Source organism: Muntiacus reevesi, chromosome 2 (assembly GCF_963930625.1).
Source record: "Muntiacus reevesi chromosome 2, mMunRee1.1, whole genome shotgun sequence".
In the NCBI taxonomy this organism is placed as follows: Eukaryota; Metazoa; Chordata; class Mammalia; order Artiodactyla; family Cervidae; genus Muntiacus; species Muntiacus reevesi.
Window position 1 is genome coordinate 22,593,737 of NC_089250.1, and position 24,248 is coordinate 22,617,984.

A 24,248-nucleotide genomic window follows, 5' to 3' on the forward strand; every position below is an offset into this window, starting at 1 on the left:
TCCTTTGTATATTCTTGCCTCCTTTGTCATGGATTAGGTCACCATAGGCATAGGGTTAGGGTAGGTGTGTGGGTTTATCTCTGTGCTGTCTATCCTGTACCATTGATCTATATTTCTGTCTTTGTGCCAGTCCCATACTCTTGATTACTGTAGCTTGTAGTCTAAAGTCAGGGAGCCTGATTCCTCCAGCTCTGTTTTCCTTTCTCAAGATAGCTTTGATTATTAGGAATCTTTCATGTTTTCATACTAATGTTAAAACTTTTTGTTCTAATTAGTAAACCAATGGGTTTATTTCTGGCCTCTCTATTATGTTTTTAATGCCAGTGCCATACTGTTCTGATTATTATCACTTTGCAATATAAGTTGAACTCAGAAATGTGATCCCTCCCGCTTTTTTTTCCCCTGCAAGATTGCTTTGGCTATCTGGGATTTTCAGACTATTTCTTTTTCAGTGAAAACTGCCATTAGAATTTTGAGAGGTTTTATATTGGATCTGTAGATCACTTCAGGTGGTATGGACAATTTAACAGTGTTAATTCTTCCAGTCATGAATGTGGGCTTCCCAGGTGGTGCTAGTGGTAAAGTCAGGAGATGTAAGAGACATAGTTTGATCCCTGGGTTAGGAAGATCTCTGGAGGAAGGCACAGCAGTCCATTCCAGTGTTCCTGCCTGGAGAATCTCAAGGACAGAGGAACCTGGTGGGTTACAGGTCACAAAGAGTCAGACACAACTGAAGCAACTTAGCATGAAATGAATACAAAATATCTTTCCATTTATTTGTGTCTCCTTCAGTTTCTTCCATCAATGTCTTATAGTTTTCAGTGTATGGATCTTTCATCTTCTTGGTTAAATTTATAACTAGCACTTTATTCTTTTTGATGCTCTTGTATATGGAATTGTTAATTGCTATTTTTGATAGTTTGTTGATTGGTGTACAGAGTTACAACTAATTTTTGTATAGTGATTTTGTTGCCTATGATTTTACTGAAATAGTTTATTAACAGTTTTTAGATGGCATCTTTAGGGTTTTCCATATGTAATATCATGTCATCTGAAAATAGAGATGACATTGGAAGTGACTTGGTTTTCACTAAATCCATTTCTCTCTGATCTAGATGACTTTGATAACATGAGTGCCAGTTTAGTCATGAGTGTTTAGTATTACTTCACTAGCATATTCTAGAATGCATTTTCCAGTACTCATTCTGCTTTTATATCACATACAATTATATTAGATATGGTCTCTGTCTTAATGTAGATTTGTGGCTTTTTTCTAGCTTCGTTTTGGGAGAAGACCTATATTCCTACACAGGTGCATATAGACAAGGCTTCTCTTCTTCCTCAGTATGAGAAAAAATAATATTGTGGGCTACTGGCTTAGGTGGGCTTTTGGACCTGGATTGTAGAATTGTAGGTAAATGTATTTCACCATGTTCTGATTCCAAACAGAAAATACTTTATAATCCTGTTTCTTCACGTAGTTACACCTAAAGTTATCTTTAAATTTCTTATGAAACAGGGGCTTTATAATCAATTCTGGGATATATGGGTTTAGGCTGGAGTGAATGAAAAAAACCTAAAATAGGTTTCATTCCTTCCAGTGAAAATACTGATGAAAGTAACAGAAAATTAAATTAACAGAATGAAAATTATATTCCATAGGGTACAGTTAGAGTCAGTGAACAGTTGCATAGTGGCACATTTCTACTCAATATACAGAAGAATTTTCCAATTTTCTGAGCTATATAAAGTATATTACTCATATTTCTGGCATCCTCAGATAACTTAGAAAATAAATATTGGCTATTAGTGATAACCTCAAGTTATATGTTTCAAATTCTGGCTGACTTAGTGACATTTTAAGTATTCTAATAATAAAAATTATGTAACTGTGAGGTTCACTCCAGTTGGCCCTCAAGTAAACACTGATTTGAACTGCACAGGTTTGAACCACTTATAAGTGGCTTTTCTACAATAAAATGTACTAAAGTACTATACAGTTCACAGTTGACTGAATCTGAGGAGGCAGAACTGTGGATACAGAGGGCTGACTGCAAAATTATATGTGGATTTTCAACTGTGGGGCATTGGTATGTCTGTCATGCTGTTCAAGGAGCAACTGTATTTTCATTTGGTTGTATTTAATTTTGGCCAACTTTGTGCTGAATCTATCACTCGTTATAATCAGGAACTATTGTAATTTCAAATAAAAGGGCACTCTGTTACCTGAACATAAAATAAACCACCTGAAAAATGTTTCCAACTGGTAGAAAGCAGTGCTGTTCATTCTTATTATTTCTCCAATGTCTTTAAAATTTTCTCTGGATTCTCTGTCTGGATAGAAAATACAAGAAATAATAATAGTGTTCATCTTAATTATTAAGAAAGAGGGCCTTCCATTAACTTCCTGATTACGTCTATAGGTAATGTAGATGGCCCATTTACTGAGAGAATTATACTAATGTCGACAGACAGTAGTATAGTTTTGCAAATATTTTTAGCCTTACCAGCAAGATATTGTAACAACCCAACATGTGTTCACCCACTTTCCTCTTTTTTAAATGAGGAAATTTTTAGCACAAGGAAGCAGTTTTAAATTGCATTAACACTTACTAGCATCTGCCTAAGGGTCACTCACTATCTATATTGACTTGCTGTATCTCTGAGCTATACGTAAGACAGAGTTAAGCAAAAAATTCATGATAATAAAATAAATCCCCACCATAAACTATGATGCTATCACCAGACCATAGACTATACTGTGAAAAACCAGTGCCCTTCATGAATAAAACATCCATGGTATTCAAAGTGGATGTCATTGTAACTAGTAAATTGGATCTAGACTTGAAAGTGGATCTGTCCTTTTGGTAAGATATAAGGTTCTGATGAGTGAGTAGAAATTACAAACTCAGTACATTAGTAATAGAGGACACTAAATAAGATCCAGGGAAAAACAAAAGACTGGTAAATGGGAGTCTATATAGAAAATGTTTCATGTAGTCTGCAAGTATGCTTTGCTTGAATGAATCACCAAGGAAGAGGAACAGTGTTCAGTGAGAGCTTAATGAGATGCTGAATATTTCTGTGGTTCAAGTAGTCAAAAAAGCAACCACTTCTAGAGCTCTGTGGAATTATAGCCCCATGGACTGGCCAGTATCTTAGGACATGAAATACTTAGCTCTCAAATTTGTCTCCCTGTCACCCAGAACCTCAGAAAACCAAAATATTTCCCTTTGAAGATAATATCTGATCTAGGCACAACAAACAAATAGTGCTGCCTACATACAGGGTTAAAAATAAAGTCTTTGCTAAACCAAGATGATGGTGTAGCTTAAATAAGAGTCAGACAATCTGGGTTCTAGTCCCAGGTTGCCATTAACTAGCTTTGTGGCCTTGAACTTTTATCTCTTTCTGTAACTCACATCTGTGATGTAATTATTATGGAGATTTACAATTGTGTAATGGTTCATAATAGCAAAGTATTTTCATAATGCTCTCATATGTCACCCCCCAGCTGCCCTGTGAAATTCAGATGATAGACAAGGAAACTGAAGCTCAGAGTGATATGGGGACCTACAGAATCACACAGCCCATAAATGGTGGTGGTAGGACACCAAAACCAGGTTTTCTTTTAAATTCTGTTCTCTTCCCACTTCTTTATCCATAAAAGAGTGCACTAATGATTTATTTTTAGATCAAATATTCTGTGATTTACTAGATATGACATTATTTATTTACTTTATGGCCACACCATGTAGCTTGTGGAATCTTAGTTCCCCAACCAGGGACTGAACTTGGGCCCTCTGCAGTGAGAGTGCAGAGTTCTAACCACTGGACCAAGAGGGAATTCCCTAGATGTGATATTCTTTTTTCTTTTTTCCACATTTATTTTTATTAGATGGAGGCTAATTACTTCACATTATTGTAGTGGTTTTTGCCATACATTGACATGAATCAGCCATGGATTTACATGTGTTCCCCATCCCGATCCCCCCTCCTGCCTCCCTCTCCATCCCATCCCTCTGGGTCTTCCCAGTGCACCAGCCCTGAGCACTTGTCTCATGCATCCAACCTGGGCTGGTGATCTGTTTCACCCTTGATAGTATACTTGTTTCAATGCTGTTTTCTCTGAACATCCCACCCTCGCCTTCTCCCAAGGAGTCTAAAAGTCTGTTCTGTACATCTGTGTCTCTTTTTTTGTTTTGCATATAGGGTTATCGTTACCATCTTTTTAAATTCCATATATATGCGTTAGTATACTGTATTGGTCTTTATCTTTCTGGCTTACTTCACTCTGCATAATGGGCTCCAGTTTCATGCATCTCATTAGAACTGATTCAAATGAATTCTTTTTAATGGCTGAGTAATATTCCATGGTGTATATGTACCACAGCTTTCTTATCCATTCGTCTGCTGATGGGCATCTAGGTTGCTTCCATGTCCTGGCCATTATAAACAGTGCTGCGATGAACATTGGGTGCACGTGTCTCTTTCAGATCTGGTTTCCTCAGTGTGTACGCCCAGAAGTGGGATTGCTGGGTCATATGGCAGTTCTATTTCCAGTTTTTTAAGGAATCTCAACACTGTTTTCCATAGTGGCTGTACTAGTTTGCATTCCCACCAACAGTGTAAGAGGGTTCCCTTTTCTCCACACCCTCTCCAGCATTTATTGCTTGTAGACTTTTGGATAGCAGCCATCCTGACTGGCATGTAATGGTACCTCATTGAGATTTTGATTTGCATTTCTCTAATAATGAGTGATGTTGAGCATCTTTTTATGTGTTTGTTAGCCATCTGTATGTCTTCTTTGGAGAAATGTCTGTTTAGTTCTTTGGCCCATTTTTTGATTGGGTCATTTATTTTTCTGGAATTGAGCTGCAGGAGTTGCTTGTATATTTTTGAGATTAATCCTTTGTCTGTTTCTTCATTTGCTCTTATTTTCTCCCATTCTGAAGGCTGTCTTTTCACCTTGCTTATAGTTTCCTTTGTTGTGCAAAAGCTTTTAAGTTTCATTAGGTCCCATTTGTTTATTTTTGCTTTTATTTCCAATATTCTGGGAGGTGGGTCATAGAGGATCTTTCTGTGATTTATGTTGGAGAGTGTTTTGCCTATGTTCTCCTCTAGGAGTTTTATAGTTTCTGGTCTTACATTTAGGTCTTTAATCCATTTTGAGTTTATTTTTGTGTATGGTGTTAGAAAGTGTTCTACTTTCATTCTTTTACAAGTGGTTGACCAGTTTTCCCAGCACCACTTGTTGAAGAGATTGTCTTTTTTCCATTGTATATTCTTGCCTCCTTTGTTGAAGATAAGGTGTCCATAGGTACGTGGATTTATCTCTGGGCTTTCTATTCTGTTCCACTGATTTATATTTCTGTCTTTGTGCCAGTACCATACTGGCTTGATGACTGTGGCTTTGTAATAGTCTGAAGTCAGGCAGGTTGATTCCTCCAGTTCCATTCTTTTTTCTCGAGATTGCTTTGGCTATTCGAGGTTTTTTGTATTTCCATACGAATTGTGAAATTATTTGTTCTAGTTCTGTGAAGAATACCGTTGGCAGCTTGATAGGGATTGCATTGAATCTATAGATTGCTTTGGGTAGTATAGTCATTTTCACAATATTGATTCTTCCAATCCATGAACATGGTATATTTCTCCATCTATTTGTGTCCTCTTTGATTTCTTTCATCAGTGTTTTATAGTTTTCTATGTATAGGTCTTTTGTTTCTTTAGGTAGATATACTCCTAAGTATTTTATTCTTTTTGTTGCAATGGTGAATGGTATTGTTTCCTTAATTTCTCTTTCTGTTTTCTGATTGTTAGTTGTATAGGAATGCAAGGGATTTCTGTGTGTTAATTTTATATCCTGCAACTTTACTATATTCATTGATTAGCTCTAGTAATTTTCTGGTAGAGTCTTTAGGGTTTTCTATGTACAGGATCATGTCATCTGCAAACAGCGAGAGTTTCACTTCTTCTTTTCCTATTTGGATTCCTTTTATTTCTTTTTCTGCTTTGATTGCTGTGGCCAAAACTTCCAAAACTATGTTGAATAGCAGTGGTGAGAGTGGGCACCCTTGTCTTGTTCCTGATTTTAGGGGAAATGTTTTCAATTTTTCACCATTGAGGATAATGTTTCCTGTGCGTTTGTCATATATAGCTTTTATTTTGTTGAGGTACGTTCCTTCTATTCCTGCTTTCTGAAGAGTTTTTATCATAAATGGATGTTGAATTTTGTCAAAGGCTTTTTCTGCATCTATTGAGATAATCATATGGTTTTTATCTTTCAATTTGTTAATGTGGTGTATTACATTGATTGATTTGCGGATACTAAAGAATCCTTGCATTCCTGGGATAAAGCCCACTTGGTCATGATGTATGATCTTTTTAATATGTTGTTGGATTCTGTTTGCTAGAATTTTGTTAAGGATTTTTGCATCCATGTTTATCAGTGATATTGGCCTGTAGTTTTCTTTTTTTGTGGCATCTTTGGTTTTGGAATTAGGGTGATGGTGGCCTCATAGAATGAGTTTGGAAGTTTACCTTCTTCTGCAATTTTCTGGAAGAGTTTGAGTAAGATAGGTGCTAGCTCTTCTCTAAATTTTTGGTAGAATTCAGCTGTGAAGCCATCTGGTCCTGGGCTTTTGTTAGATGTGATATTCTTAATGAAATAGCTTTAATTTCAGTTGAATCACCAAAGATTTATTAAGTATTGCCTTGGCCTGTCACTGTACTGAGAACAGTGGTGTACATATAACAGTGGTCCCCAGGCTTTTTGACCCCAGGGACAGGTTTTGCGGAAGACAATATTTCCGTCGATGGGTTGGGGGATGGTTTTGGGGTGGTTTAAGTGCATTACATTTATTGTACACTTTATTACTATTACATCAGTTTCCCCTCAGATTATCAGGCTTTAGATCCAGGAGATTAGGGACTCCTGGTATAAAAGATCTAGTGTTATCCACCTCAAGGAGCTTCCAATGTGGTTACTGCTTGCATACTTGTTGACAGATTTCAAATTAACTAGGAGTATTGCTTATAAGGAAGAAAATCATTGTTCATTGCTTTAAACATTTTTTTACTTCAAAATCAGTGTTGGCTAAAGTAAGGAAAGTGTTTGTGTTTTGTGTTAGTCGCTCAGTCGTTCCTGACTCTTTGTGACCCCATGGACTGCAGACCACCAGGCTCCTCTGTCCATGAGATTTTCCAGGCAAGGATACTGGAGTGGGTTGCTGTTTCCTTCTCCAGGGGATCTTCCCAACCCAGGAATCGAACCCTGGTCTCCTGCACTGCAGGCAGTTTCAAGTAAGGAAAAGAATGATTGAAAACAGGCTTACGTATTGACAGTGTGGGAGTTTGGCCTCACCTCTCAAGAAAGCCAGGTCTGCACTGCTTTCCCTGAGTTACTGCCAATCACCAACTAGGTGAATTTAGTACATTCAAGCCCTTTGTACTTTGATTACCCCGGTGTGTATCAGAGACACCTGTGGGTGATACCTGTCACCCTGCTGAAAGTGTGCGCAGGCTGGTAAATACCTTGTTCATCTCCCTCCATTATTCTGTTTGCCCCACCTTAAGCTGTATCCTCTGTGGAGGAAGACCTAGATGAAAGAAGGACCAAATGAAAGGGGAGGACAGGGGTCTGACAGTAGTTATTCCTTTGCTAGAACAATCAAATCAGCCCTCAAGGCCCTTTGACAGGGAAATATAGACAGCAAACATATTAATAGATGGCTCTAGAAATCCTCTAGTAAAGCTGTGTTTGTTGAGGGTATGGTCTGGCAAGTGTTTCAGTAGAGGCTGAAGGTTCCTACTGCCTTCCTGACCTAGAGATTCGCTGCCAGTACCTTACAGTTTTGATTACTGTGGCTTTATAACATTTTGAAAATAGGACATGTGATGTCTCCAAACTTCGTTCTCTCTCAACATTGTTTTGGCTACTTGGGATCTGTTGTGGTTCCATACAAATTTTAGGACTGTTTTTTCTATTTCAGTAAATCAATAAAGCTTTTATAATAAAAATTAAGAAGAAGGAGGTAGACCTATATATATATTGACATGGAAAGATACTAAAAGTAAAATGTTTTGTTTTTAAATTTCTGAGTGTTTTTAAAATGAAGTTAATACTTATACAGAACTTAAAAAAAAGCAGTTTACAACAAGGGCTTCTGATAGAAAACCATGTACCCTACACTCAAGAGGCATGCATTTTTGTCCAGTTCTTTAAAAAAATTTTTTTTATGAGCACTGTTTTTTTAACCATTAAAAAAATTGAATTATAGTATGTTTACAATGTTGTGTTGGTTTTGGGTGTACAGCAAAGTGACCCAGTTATACATATATACATATTTTTTTCAGATTCCTTTCCATTATAGGTTATTACAAGATATTAAATATAGTTCCCTGTGCTATCCAGTAGGTCTTTATTTATTTTATACATAATTGTTTGTTAATCCCAAGCTCCTAATTTATCCCCCTCCCTCACTATTCCCTTTGGTAACCATGTGTTTGTTATCTATGTCTATGAGTCTATTTGTTTTGTAAATAAGTTCATTTATACAATTTTTTAAGATTCCACATATAAGTGATATCATATGATATTTGTCTGACTTCACTCAAATATGCTAATGTCTAGGTTCACCTATGTTTTTGCAAATGGCATTATTTGTCATTCTTTTTTATGGCTGAGTAATAGTCCATTTGTGTACACATATCACATCTTTATTCATCTGTAAATGGACACTTAGATTGGTTCTGTGTCTTGGCTATCATAAATAGAGCTGCTATACAGTGGCAGTTTTCACCATGAGATAGCATGGGTAAAATATCACCTTCAGGTGAGTTACAATGCTTTATTTCTTTTACCAGCTACCTATCACTGAATAAGAAATCACCCTAGAAATTATCTTAAAACAATAAATATTATTTTTAAAAACTAAATTAAAAAAATAGTGCTGCTATGAACATTGGGATGCATGTATCTTTTTGAACTATAGTTTTTGTCTGTTCTGGATATATGGCTAGGAGTGGGACTGCAGGGTCATATGGCAGTTCTATTTTTAGTTTTTTAAGGAACTGCCATACTGTTCTCAAAGAAGAAGAAGTTGTTCATCTCACAAAGAAGAACTAAAGAGCCTTTTGATGAAAGTGAAAAAGGAGAGTGAAAAAGTAGGCTTAAAACTCAACATTCAGAAAACTAAGATCACGGCATCCAGTCCCATCACTTCATGGCAAATAGATGGGGAAACAGTGGAAACAGTGTCAGACTTTATTTTCTTGGGCTCCAAAATCACTGCAGATGGTGACTGCAGCCATGAAATTAAAAGATGCTTGCTCCTTGGAAGAAAAGGTATGACAGACCTGGACAGCATATTCAAAAGCAGAGACATTACTTTGCCAACAAAGGTCTGTCTAGTCAAAGCTGTGGGTTTTCCAGTAGTCATGTATGGATGTGAAAGTTGAACTGTAAAGAAAGCTGAGCACTGAAGAATTGATGGTTTTGAACTGTGATGTTGGAGAAGACTCTTGAGAGTCCCTTGGACTGCAAGGAGATCCAATCAGTCCATCCTAAAGGTGGAAGGACTGAAGCTGAAATTCCAATATTTTGGCCACCTAATGCAAAGAACTGACTCATTTGAAAAGACCCTGATGCTGGGAACGATTGAAGGCGGGAGGAGAAGGGGATGTCAGAGGATGATATGGTTGGATGGCATCACCGACTCGATGGACATGAGTTTGCGGAAACTCTGGGAGTTGGTGATGGACGGGGAGGCCTGGTGTGCTGCCGTCCATGGGGTCACAAAGAGTCAGACATGATTGAGCAACTGAACTGATACTGTTCTCCCTGCTGCTGCTGCTGCTAAGTCGCTTCAGTCGTGTCAGACTCTGTGTGACCCCATAGACGGCAGCCCACCAGGCTCCGCTGTCCCTGGGACACTCCAGGCAAGAACACTGGAGTGGGTTGCTGTTTCCTTCTCCAGTGCATGAAAGTGAAGTCATTCAGTCACATCCGACTCTAAGCGACCCCATGGACTGAAGCCCACCAGGCTCTTCTTTCCATGGGATTTTCCAGGCAAGAGTACTGGAGTGGGGCACCACTGCCTTCTCCAACTGTTCTCCCTAGTGGCTGTATAAATTTACATTCCCACCAACAGTGCAAGAGGGGTCCCTCTTCTTCACACCCTCTCCAGAATTATTTGTAGACTTTTTAATGATGACTATTCTGACTGGTGTGAGGTGATACCTCATTGTAGTTCTGATTCGCAGTTCTCTAATAGTGATACTGAGCATCTTTTCATGTGCCTATTGCCATCTGTATGTTCACAGTACTGGTTACAAGTATACATACCCAACTAACATGCTTATTCAACCTGTATTTCCCACCTCTACCAATAACCCCTGGTTCAAACTACCCCTGTCTCTTGTGAGGACAACTGAAATAACCTCTTGCTTGGCCTACTTTCCTGCTCCCATAGTTGCCCTGCCACAGCATCTTCTCCATTTAGATCTTGCACTCTTTTGCTCAAACCTTTTCTGTCTCAGAGTAAAATTCAAAATTTTTACCTTGACCAGTGAGGTCCTGCATGGTCCTCCACTACCTTTTGGCCTCATCTTCTCTAAACCCCTCCTGCTCGGCCACACTGCTCTCCTTGCTGGGCACTGCAAGCACTGTTTCTTCCCCCTGGAGCACTCGTTCTCACACAACCTCACTCCCTCAGTTGCTTTGTGTCTCTGCTCAAATATTACCTCTGAGAGAGGACTTTCCTCAGAATTTCACTTGAACCTCTTACTCTGCTTTTTCTTCATGGACCTTGTCACTATCTTCAGTTTCTCTTTTACTCCATATGTTCAGTTTCTTTTTGTCATGCTTCCCTGCCATTCTTTAGGGCAACTATCTCTGTCTGCACGGTTGCGGCTGTTGCTGGTCCAGCCCTGGAAGGGAAAGGGAGGAAGAGCTCCCAGGAACACAGGTTACTTCACTCACGTTCCTCTGAGAAGAAATTGGTGACTGAGCCACTGCAGAGCTTAGAGCGCCGCGAAGTGCAGTGTTTCTGGGCAAATATGGGCCCGCCTTCTCTATTAGTAGACAAGGAGAGGACATACTTGATGGACAGCTTGTGATCGTCTTCCACAATTGATTTAAAAAATTGAAAAACCATTTATAAAATATATAAGATCTCACATAACTGCAATCTGGTAAACAATATTCACTATAAAGACAAGTACTGCACTGTGATCATGTTTCTTGTGTCATTAAAATTATTAGTGAGTAATATATTTAATTTTAATAATTAAAATAGTTAATAATTATTATAATAATTAGTGATAATTATTAGAGAATATTATCACTATCAGGTTCTTCTGCTGTTTCTATCATTCCGTTTGTTAGTACACAAGCAGACTGTGGTTTTTTAAGTTGCAGGCTTGTGGCTACTCTGTGCACCTGTGGCTACTTACTCCACTCAGGAAGGTTTATGGGCACCGTTTTCCCAGTAGCATCTGCTCATTTTGTGTCTCTGTGCCACATTTTGGTAATTTTCACAATATTTCAAACAATTTCATTATTATATTTGTTGTGGTGATCTTTCATGTTACTACTGTAGAAAAGATTATGATTCACTGAAGGCTCAGATGATAGTTTGCATTTTTTAGCAATAAACTATTTTTAATTAAGGTATGTGCATTTTTTGGATATACTACTATTTCACAGTTAACAGACAACAATATAATGTAAACATAACTTTTACATGCATTTGAAAACCAGAAAATTTGTATGGGTCACTTTACTGTGAAATTTGCTTTAATCTGGTGGCCTGAAATTGAGTCTGAGATATGGCTGGTCTTAAATCTGGACTGTGGTTTTCTGTTTGTGGAGTTTCTAGTTGCTTTTTGTTCACATATATGAATTTCTGCAGCTGCTCTCACACAGTCTTTTATTCTTTGGATCCAACATGGACTTCCTGCGCTCTTCACCCAGCCGTATCACTGTAGGGACTCAGGATTTCTATTCACTAGGCTTGGTCCACTTTTTCGAGGGTTCTGTGTCTTCCTCTGTATTGATTTTTCCCTCATTTCCTGGAGTGTCATCTCAGGAAACTTTCCAGAATGGGCAGAGTCCTCACCCTATGTATTTACCATCGGAACTGCTCTGTTCTAGATTCAGGACCGTTTCCGTTTGAGGGGTGAGGCCATTGTTCACTGGTCTCTCGGCATCCAGTGCTGCTAAGTACTCTGCTGTCACTCTGAACTGCTTTAATTTGGAGAGTTTTTCTCCTGAGAAACTTTAAAGGTCTTCTTAGGTGGTCTCAGTGTTCATGAAGTTCCCCCAGGATCTTTTCCAGGTATTCTACCCCACTTTAGAAGGCTCTCACAAGTTGGTCTCAGGTGTTTGTTCGTTCCTTCATCCTGGAGAACTTGTCTCTTTTATTGAGTAATGCCCTCATGTCTGTTTTCTGTTTTCTGTGTCTCTCTCACCGGAACTCCTTTTAATCAGATTTTGAGCTTTTGGACAGATTCCATGTATTTCTTCTCTTTTCTATAGTGTTTTAAAATTGTCTTTTTCTTCTGCTCTCAAGGGGATTTTCCTGATGATGGCTTTCAACCATTCTACTTCATTTATTTGGATACTTATTTTGTTCTCATTTTGTTCACAGCACACTTTTGTTTCTCTTGACTTTTTAGATGTTAGAAGGCAGGTATAACCCTACTTAAAGATATCCAATTAACAAAACACTAAGAATTAGTGTAATAAAAAGTACTGTAATACATAAATGTGAGAATCCTAATTAACAAATCAAATCCAGTTTATTAAAATAACACAATCAAGTAAAGTTTATCTTGGAAATACAAAGGGGGACCTTGGTAATATATTCATCCTTACTAGGTCATATGAGAAAAGTTATATGATCATGTCAAGGGATGTTAAAAAAACTATTGTTAAAATTTCACTTCTATTCCTGAACATAACTGTAATAAAATTTTATTATACAGTTATAATTAGAACTGTAAGAATTAAAGTGAAGAAAATTTCCCTATCAGACTGACACTAGAATTGATCAGACATTGGGTTTCCTTACTAAAATGTTGAGCAAAAAGTCTAATCACTATTATTTGCAATATTATATTTCTTTGGAATTATTAGCTAATACATTCAAAGATAACAAAAGATAAAATGGCAAAGCATCTGCAGAAGGTAAGATTATCCTTAAATCGTAATGAATTAACACAAGCTCTCTTCAAAATGAGACCAATAAGGAGGTAAGTTACAGAAATAAGTGCACTAGCACTTTTCACTTACTTGATGAGCAGTGATGAAAAACAAAAAATTTTGTTTATGAGACTATGAGAAAGTGTCCTCTCTCACACCACCAGGGACATTGTATATTGTTACAGCTTCTCTGGAGGCCAATTTTAGAGTCACCAAAGGTTCTAAAAACATCCATATTCTTGAATCAAGCAGCTCTATTCCTAGGCATAGAAGCTAAGGAAATATATAAATGGAAAGATGAATTAAAAAAAAAAAAGACATCCCAATAAAATTGCAAAAAAAGAAAAACTTAAGTGACAATCAGTTGGGTGATCCTTAATTATATTGAGACAACATGGGAGTTTGTATGTGTTTAGAACAATGATGTGGATCTTTGTTGCCATGGAAGAAGTCTAAGCCTGTGTTTCATAGCAAAGTGAAAAGGGCAGAATACAAACTAATACTGTTAAAATTATGTAGTTGTATGCCTGTATAAGAAGACTGAAGTCTGGAATGACATATAACAGATGTGTGTGACAGAAAGATTTGGTAGCACATTATTATCTGTTACTGTCAGATTGAAAATTTATTAGATTAGCTAGTGACTCATCTGGCAAGAAGAATGGAATAAACGACCCATTCCTTTCTAAAATTTAATATCTTTAAGGGTTGAGAGGGTGAGGGAGGGAGGAAGAGGAACACAGACAAGGCTGGTCATCAAGAGAACTTTTCACATACTTTATATGCGCAATGCTGAGAAACAAAAAATGTTCTGTGTTTATGAGACTATGAGGACCTTTACAAGTTGTGTAGTAGTAGTTTGACTCTAAAAGTAACAGCAATAACATGTTTGCCAAAGTATGAGTTAAATTACTAAATTCTACTCTGGATAAATACATGGAAAGTTAGTGTTAAATTTGTAATTTGTTAAAAAATTAATGCAAAGTATATTGTAACTGAGATACATCTAAACTGAAACACCTACTTTGGAAGCCCTTATTATAGATGAAATATTTTAAATGTTAATATATGCCTTTCAGCATTATATATATATATATATATATACTATATACTTAGTTCACTGATAAAAGTCTTATTTTCTATTGAATAAGTCACTTATATGTTATTATGACAGTTGTTTCAAAAAATGTAAGTTCCCCCAACAAGTATCTTCTCTCTAGTTGTGGCTATAGAAAATAAAATCGGGAATTTTATTATACTCCCTCTCTTTCACCTGCATATGGGAGAGTTATCTAACTACACACCTCTCATATTGGCACTAAGCTAATTACTAAAGTCTGTTTAAATCTATCTACCTATCTTTTGTTTTGCTGCCTACCTGGGCCTTTTCCAAGGAGGCAGAAAATCTCCAATCGGTCTGTTATCACAACCAGAATGCAAGAGATTATGGAGAGAAGCAGAATCAGTTTACATCCTTTTCAGGCAAGAGAAAAAGACACTACTTCACAAGCAAGAAATCTGAGGCTCCCTGACCTTAATTTAAAAAACCTGCAGCTAATAATCACATTAAAATTGGTTTTACATGCCAGACAGTTTTTTGTTTCCTGTTGTTTTTACAATTTGAGTGTCCTTTGTGGTTACCAAAATTATTTGCTGAAAGGCATATATTAACATTTAAAATATTTCATTTGTAATAAAGTTAAGTCTTATAGTTTAGGTATATTTGAGTTAAAATATTTTTTTAATAAAGCTAGTAACATTCCTTGTATTTATCCAGATTAGAACCTAGCAATTTAACTAGTAATTATGACAATACTGAAAACTCCTTAATTGAGGAGCAAAATGAGTTTTTCATTGTAATCTGTCAACCCAAATAAAGAACATATACATTCCACCATGGGTACACTCTAACCCTTCCCTAAAAAAGGTCAATTGTTTCTTGAAGGAAAGAGAGCTCTGCCTGAAGCTACACATTTAGCAAGAAAACAGGTCAAAGAACAGAGGAGGAGAGCTGAAGAGAATTGGTACAGGTGATCTGGTCAGTATGCAGAGGCTCCAGTGACAGCAAACTGAACTTGGTTTCTTTTCAACAGTCGAATACTTAATGAAAACAAATCTAATTAACACCATTAAGGCAAAACAAGTGACCTTCTAAAGGGTGGTTAGCTTTCGCTTAACATTCTACTAAAGGAACTGTATTAGCCAGACCCATTTCAGCTGTTCCAGTATAACTCGCTGTTCCACTAAATAAGTTGTCTTCAGACACTTCTCTTTTAGAGAGAGAGTGACTTACAGTTTGTGTGTATGTTACTGAAATGAAACGTTCAATCCAGCTATGGAGATGATGCTCACAGAATGAAAATACAATGTGGGTCTATATTTGTGCATACTAAGAGAAAAGTTACCATGGTACTTTGGGTGCCCCAAAAGTTTAGGCTTTCTAAGTATTTATTTCCAAGATACTAAATACTTGGGGAAAAAAAATCTCACAGTCATGTTTGCTCCTTCCATGATATAAGTAAAAATTATCTATTAATATTATAGCCATGGAATCATTCTCCCTTGGGTAAGCCTAAAAGAAAAAAAATTATGGGATAAATCTGCAAAAGTGTGAAAAGATGTCTTTATCTACACCAAGGCTGCTCTTTACAATTCCCTTGATTTTCTAGATCTATGATACTAAACAGTCATTCCAAGGCTCTGTTAGTTACGTGTCATGTATATTAGCATCTCCTGGAGGAAGGAAATGGCAACCCACTCCAGTATTCTTGCCTAAAAAATTCCATGGACAGAGGAGCCTGGCAAGCGTAGTGTCCGTGGTGTCTCAAAAAAGTTGGACATGACTTAGTGACTAAGCAACAACAATATTAACGTTTAAACTTTCATCTCTCTCCTCTTGAGAATAAAGGCTAAGATTTTAATGACAATACATTAAAATACTGCTCTACTTTTTATCTGCAGTTGGGCACTATTAAAAGTTAAAGGCAGTCCTCTCTTCAAAGGAGACACGTATCAGTCAACTGAACTGTAAGTTTTGGGGCCCTTTTAAACCAATGCCTGTTTTAGAACTCTAAAAGTATTTTAGCAGCTTTTAATAACAGGAGTTATATAGAGGATCATAGTACCTAAAACATCAGTAACCATGGAACATCTTTAATCTGGTCAGATTACTGATAAGGCAAAGGCATTATTAACTTATCTTTACAAACAATCTTACAAGATAATAAAATGCATATACCCTAACATTCTTAGCTGAAGAGAAAAGCCATAAGGTTACCTTTTCTAGTCACTTAAGATAACTGGTCTTATCTTGAAAAAAGCAAAAAAACAAAAAAACCCCCAAAAGTTATAAAGATAAAAGCAAGGGCTGACTTACCACATGATCAGACTTTAACTCTTAAATCAAAATAATTAAAACATCTCATGAAAAATTTTAAGTTTTTTAAATGTGATTTTAAAAAGACCTACTATATGGTAGTGAAAACAATATACAATTTGAAATTCTCAAAGCAGCTCCTGTCCAAATAAAAAATGACAAGCAATGTTTTGTTTCTGAATTAAAAAGTGGAAAAGTTTACTGTGAAAAATAACATTTATGCAACAGGTGGGTTTTTGTTTTTTTTGGTAGTTGTGCTTATTAATCATTTTGCAGGGTTTTAAAATTGTTCATTATCAAAAAAAGACCCAAAAGTATAGTAACAGAATTGAACATGAGAAATATGAATCTTTGATTTCAGTAACTCCTTCAATATTTTAGATCTATAGGATTTATTTTAAAGTAAATTTAGTAAAGAATATTTAGCCATTTATGAAAATAAGGATCATATTGATGAAAATAAAGATGTCTCCATTTCAAATTAAACATTTACTGAATATTTAGTACATACCTGGTGCTGTAGTGGGTACTTTTATAAGATTCTCTGCCCTAAATTTCCAGTGTTAAATCTAAAACTTTCCATATAAACATTTGGTCTTTTAAATGGTAGGTATAACTAATCATATATATTAAATTATATAGGATTATATATTATTTGTATTTACAGCATATATAAACAATTATATATAATTACAAAGTTATATGCATATAAATTTTTTTGTTAACTTGTGAAAATAAATTGTAGGTGGAAATGAATCATTCTTTAAATAAAAACATAATTGGAATATTGCTTATTTAACTAATGCAAACCACCAGTCTACCTATAGCAGTGTGTACTTCAATGTTAAGAAGATCCAGCTGAAATATAACTAATTCTGATCAGAGAACTAGTGGATTAGCCAAATATTCATTTGGGTTTTTCCATAACATCTTACGAACTTTTGGGCTAACCCAATATTTTTTCCCATAGCTAAAGGAGTCACTCTAAACATCAAAACTAGCATTGTTTTTCTGTGATTAGGTCAGAGTAGCTTAAGTCTCCAAACACTAGAATTCCTAATGTAGACCAGGGGACCGGCTGACATCTACTTCTTGCCTATTTCATTAATGGTTTACTTCCAGGTCCTAAAAGGATTGGAGCCTTTCTCCAAAGATAATGTTGGATGTATCTATGTCTGCCTTCTACATAGGTGGCTCTTTCTGGTTTGTCACTCTCCACACAATGCAAATCTGAATGAACTCACATCTGTCACGGATCGACCCAATTCATGGGCAATCTTTTCCCATCGACCTGGGGTCCCTCCTGGGAACTTCACCATACTTCTTGTCAGCTGGCTGAGGTCCTCTTCTGTCCATTCAGGTGCCTGCAGAACATTAAAGAACAACAACGTTTGCTAAAACATTTAATAAGCCCTGTGAAACGAAGTATTAGCATCATGCTTTCTGCAAAAATAACAATGTTAATCTAATAGTTTGAATGAAGGTCTGAGTTGCATATTTAACGTTATGAATGTTTGTTAGAATGAACATCGTTAGGATGTTCGCATATATACCAAATAATGAAGAAGCAGTATTGTGAACCCAAGCTTTTAAAGACATTAAAAAAAAAGGTAAGACAGTCGTTTGGAAGTGCATTGTGTGTCACAGATACCTCATGTGAGGTTCCTGTAGAAGGTCTCGAAGTTTTTAGTAAGTTTTTTGCTTTTTTAATGTAAATGAAAATGTGAACAAGTAAATGTGCTAATTCCAAATCAGAACTGAGAGAATTTTTTATTCATTCTATGTAACAGTAAGTCTAAAAATCATGTTGTTTTCAAGAAGTTTAATTTAGCCAGTGCTAGCATTTCATAAAACTTTAGAACAGAAATAGAAACTCCTGCAACCAAGACTTAAACCATCTGATCCATGCAAAGAAAGCAACACTTTCTTTCTGAGATGGTAAACAGCTTCTTAAAAGTTGGTCAAATGGGTAAATGAATATTAAAATACCTTAAAGGTTATAAAAATCTTATTTGCAAAAGCCAAAATTATAAAAGTGTACATATTTTCTGCATTTTATTGAGCATTACCACTTGGTGAGAGCCAAAGCTGAGAAAAGCAAAAGAGAGCATCATCGAATAACAGATAATGACATTACAATTATTTTATTTTACAGCACTGGTTCCTACCAGAGGCAGTAGCCACGCTGGTGTTATACTAGACTCTAGGAGTCAGCAGAGAGATGGAGGAAGCCACCTTATTTTCCTTTAATTAAAAAGACAGAAGGAAGGAAGGAAACCTTTGAGACAAATACCTTTTCTAATCACCATTTCCGATAATGAACAGGCATACATCAGGCCGTTTGCATTACAGAACCATCAGCACAGAACCACAGTCGGAGGTGAGTGACCCCAGGGACTATCTCTGCAGCCCCAGCACAGCGTCTCCCTGACACTAATCCTCCCTGTCATTCTCCCACTGCGCTCTAACCACACTGACGTCCGCCCGCCTCACTGCAAGCTCAACGGGCCCTTCCTGACTTCTTACTGTCTCCCCCAATCAATGGTTCCGGCGTGCTCTTTTCACCACGTCCAAATGGCAGCTTCACTCAGAATCAAAGTGCGCTGCCCCTGTTAAAGGGCTTTCCGAAAGGCTCTCCAATTTGCATTCATTTGCAAAGCAAACTACTTTTATTCACTTTGTTCTGCTATCAAGAATGTTCCCTGAAGCAGATAAATTGGCATAAATACAACCTGCCACTTAAGAGTCAGTAAATAATAGCCAATAGCAGGGAGGATTTTATCAATCATTCTATTTTGTATCCACTAAAAGCTGAAAGCCTCAAACATATTCATCAGTACGACCCTTATGAAACATGCATAAATTCACTTCTATAAAAAAGGTGGCCTACACTGAGTATGGTCGTAGTTTCTTTGATATTTAATGAATATCAGAAATCTAATTCTCCATAACAGATCATTTAAGCATGTACACTGAAAATTATTTTTTTCCTTTTTGCTTATTTGTTTTTACTTTAGGGAAAAAGTCTTATTCAGATATTATTTAGAGGGACATAATTGGATTTTCTAGGAAATCATTTTTACTAAAAAGCTGCAACTTTAATAATTATACTGATTGGTAACAGAAATGCACGCATTACGAAGACTTTATATATGCTTAATAGTCTAGTGTCATACCATGAAAAGCATTAAGTTGATGCTGTGCAGAGATACAGTATTCAAACCGTCCATCAGTGCAATTTCAGAGTAAATCAAATCATCTTATTTCTGTATTAATTGTAACAAACATTCTTGGGGCAAACAAAATTGCTCTAAAATGTTAAAAAATACATGCACACAGTAAACTAAACATATTTTTAATAGATTGGCCTTCCAAATATGTTGCATGTATGAACAATGGGCATTAAGAATTAACCTAATTTTTAATTCCTTGTTAATGAGTCTAAAAGGACTGTGCCACTTTTTTCTGGAGAGGGAAAAATTTAAATCAAATATTTAGACAGATATCCTGAAAATCATCAACTACTTTGAAAATCTTTCCCTTTAGTTTCACTGTTATTTCACAGCCATGCTTTTATTATTAAAAAACTAGATCAGTAATAACTAGACCATACTCTGAAATCTGTGAAGAGGATCCTTTTAGCAGTTCATTATTCTCTGTTCCAGCCTTACAACACTTTGCTTACTGTAAGTCCTCAGTAATAGTGGGTTGTGTCTTTAGAAGCAACAGCGCCTACTGGGACCCAGCTACCACGGCAGCTGTGAGGGTGGCCACGGTGTAATGTATTCTCCTTGTTCTAACCTGGAGCCAACTGTAGCTGTGAAAGTCAAATGAATGCAGAAGAATACTGCTTTGCCACTTAAAACCACGTATGTGAGACATTACTGAGACCCTGGGCCAAAAATTCATTTCTACAGCAAAGTAATGGAAGATACCACATGGTGTGGGGACAACTGTTGTGACTACAGAAGCATTCCAGTTTTGCATCAGAAAAGCTGTGCTCTGGGAATAAATCTCCATAATGAATAAAAAATAAAAAGTTTTCCAACTATTTAATATTTTTATGTGGACTCCAAAATAGATCTACTAAAGTGAGAGCTGATATAACATTTAAATTGTATTCTTTCTACCCCTTTGGGATAGATTTTTGCCATAAAATGAGCTATGTTCAAAGATTTAGTGCCTTTGAAAATCCGTAATATTCTTGGGGATAGGAGTCAGAGGATGTAGGGAAAGCATGCTATATTTTTAAAGTAACCTATATATACCTTGGGACTTCCCTATAGCTCAGATGGTAAAAAATCTGCCTGCAATGCAGGAGACCCGGGTTTGATCCCTGGGTCAGGAAGATCCCCTGGAGAAGGGAAAGGCTACCCACTCCAGTACTCTTGCCTGGAGAATCCCATGGACAGAAGAGCCTGGCAGGCTACAGTCCATGGGATTGCAGAGTCGGACATGACCAAGTGACTGACGCACAGACACACACACACCTTTCCCCTCACAGAGTTAGACTATAAATTTATTTGGTGCTGAAAACTTATGATCTAATTAAAAGAAAAATGTTAAATGTACTTATTGCCTTTTCATACTTGAATAACAAAGTCTATTTCTATTTAATAGTAGTGAAACGCTAATGAACATTTGTTGAAATAACTTAATGATCCTTATTTATGTAATTACAGATCTTACAATTTTGGAATGAACAGTTTTTAATAGATTCAACTAAACTCATAAATGCTCAGATTTTACCTAAGAAATAATATCCTTACATAGCATCAACCAGTTAAAAATATCATGTATATATCTAATAATGTAGATGGTATATCTAATGATCCAGTAGCTGGCTACCTTCTAATTCTATAACCTGTACTGACACTGTGTTTTAGAATATGCATTTGGCTCTCAGCTATTAAATTTTCATTTCCAAATTTGAAAATTGAGCAGTTAATTGATTATATATGTGGATGAATCGTACATTAAAAAACCAAACAAACAACAAAATTAAAAACAAATCACTTCACAAATGTCTTTTCACTCTTAGGGAAAGAAACTCTTCTTTGAAGAAAAGCTTGGAACCTGTCCTAAGGTATCACCACAATGTTGTGACCCGTGAGGAGCATCACTGTGACCAGGAAGGTCTCCTCATCTATGATTTAGCTGTCGTGCCAAAACAAAGATGCCCTCTGGATCAGTGATCCTAAAGTGGGGTCTGGTGCCAACCAGCAAACAAGTTTTGTTAACCTCCTGTGACACAGTTCAGAAACTCACAGCAATTGAACACTGCCACCACCACCAAAAGCAGGCTCTTCCTTTAGAGGATATAAGCCAGTTGTCTTAGCATCAAACTAGCAAGATGAGTCACACCAAATGTGAGCTGCAGTCCTATTTGGCATGACAGGATGACAGCTTGGTCAACTTTAAAACCTGGTCCTTTACTGTAGATGATTTGAGAAACACTGCTCAAGATAATGCAAATAGTTCAATTTTTTTTTAAACAGTAGTAAATGGGCCCTTGAGAAATGGACTCAAAGAGGTTTGATCTATTCCTTTTCAGAATATTTTATGCCACTAAGTGTTGGGAGGATTCAGCTTCTAGTAAAAGGTTAGGCAGAGGGAACAGCAAAGTGCAGAGCGCCTTGAAGTGGGGCACGTGTCTGGTTCTGTCTGAGGAACAAGAGGACCCGGGTGGCTGAAGCAAAGTAAGCGAGGGGGAGCGGGAGGAGACAAGCCCGACGGGCAGGCGGTAAAACCACAGAAGGGTCAGAGAACACTGCAAGGACTGGGCCTCATTAACTGTCTGACACACGAAGTCAGTGGAGAATTTTTTTCCCCTTTCAGTTGGTTGAGTGTTTATTTTCTTCATTGAGGAAGGCTTATTTACAAAACTGGGGGTCGAGGGGACCCACACAAGTGAGTGCACTGACAGTGCTGATAGCTCAGTCCTGCAAGAGAAGACACCCCCAGAGTCGCCCTCCTTCCAAGGTAGAGTGAAACAAGGTGTAGGGACACAGGTGGCCCATGACGACCGCATCTGGAGCCACGGATTATTTGGTTTGTGACAATTTATCACACAGCCCCAACAGGTGAGCAATGAGGAGTAAGATGGGGGTGTGAGAAGAATCTGTCTTTAATGACAGTACTAATCTCTGCCTTTCTTATTCCTTCACTCACCTTCTGTGGCCGTTCAGAAAGGAGTAATCATAAATAAATGTAATCAAGGGGATGGGATATATTTGCCCAGAAATGTTTTTATATGGAAAAATTTGTGAAGTCTTACTTGAAACTATGATATACATTATCCAAATTGTAACCTAGTGTGTTCTAGAATCATCATAATTTAATACTATAATAAACAGCTGGCTCCATCTTATGATGTCTGTTTGCCGAGAACGTTGAAGTCTCACTTCTCTCTTCCCCTTATGCACCACATCTGGGTAAGCTTTTCAGGAAGCCTGGGAGACTGAAACCTTCCAAGTCCCTCCCTGTGTACAAGAACCCTTATCCCCACACCACCCCACAATAAAAAGCCCCAAACCAGTCTCCTTTTCTTGTTCTCTTAATTTTGGGGCCAACAGGGAAAGCCTCTTTTGTATAATCATGGTGTGCATGACATCAGTCCTGACACGGGAACCAAATTTCGGGTGTGGAGGTGGTGATTCCGTCCCTGCTAGGTGGCCACAGCAGTTGGCATCAGAAGCAGGGCGTTCAGAGGGGCCACCACTGCCTGGGGTTTCTTCTCTTGCTTTGGGGTACTGCCTGATGCTGTGTTTGCTGAGTCCTACCAAGCCTCTGTCATAGATTTAACCCACCACAGTTGGAAGCATCAATGATTGGTGTTACAGAGGAGTACGGGATCAGAGCCCTCCCTGAAGTAGCCCTGGGTCCTGCGTCTTAGCCCAGATTCATTTGTGTCTTAGACTGAATTGTGTGTCTTGATTGATGGACTCAGGAGAAAGACCTTGTGACCTACTGGTTGTGTGTCTCCACCAGGCACTGGTCCTGAAGAGGACTTTGGGGATTATTTCCCTGGTGGTCCCCAATGCAGGGGGTACAGGTTCCATCCCTGATCAAGGAACTAGATCCCATATGCCACAACTAAGAGTTGGCACACCACAACTAAAGATCCCTTATGCTGAAACTAAGACCCAGAGAAGTCAAATAAATAAACATTGAAACAAAGAAAATAAACATTGAAAGGGCTCAGGGGAAAAGACAGCTTGCATAGGCTCTCAGGGTGGTCACTTGTGTGTGAGACCAGCAGTTCCTGTTTGGAGAGCTGAATTACTGAGATTCACGCTCCTGAAAGCAAACAGCTCACTAGGACCCTGTAAGATGCTTTTCCTGCATCTGCTGCCGATGTGTCTTGATCCTCGGATCAGAGGATTAGACAGAGAAACACTCATGGCATCCCTGTATGGCCAAGGACCCTACTCCTGGTCACACAAATTTGAGGCTCCGGAGGAAGAAATTTATTAATGTGGGCAGCATAGAGAAGACCTCTCTCAAGACTATCCAGTAAACACCACCACTAAAAAACAAACAACCCAAAACAACCAAACCAAAACAAACAAAAACCCCTGACACATGGGGAGTTCACTCGCCTACTAGGGCTGCTGGAACAGAGTTGCTTAAACAGGACAAGTCTGTCCCCTCACAGTCCTGGCGTCT

At 37.5% G+C, this 24,248-nt stretch overlaps 1 protein-coding gene across 1 annotated transcript in view; it reads right to left on the reverse strand.

Annotated features, from left to right (window-relative positions):
- Window positions 1-24,248, reverse strand: part of DNAJC1 (DnaJ heat shock protein family (Hsp40) member C1) — a 186,220-nt gene that overhangs the window by 19,164 nt on the left and 142,808 nt on the right. Inside the window, exon 9 of the mRNA XM_065921080.1 lies at window positions 17,825-17,944. Coding sequence (XP_065777152.1) covers window positions 17,825-17,944 — 120 coding nt within the window. The remainder of the gene's footprint in view (window positions 1-17,824; window positions 17,945-24,248) is intronic.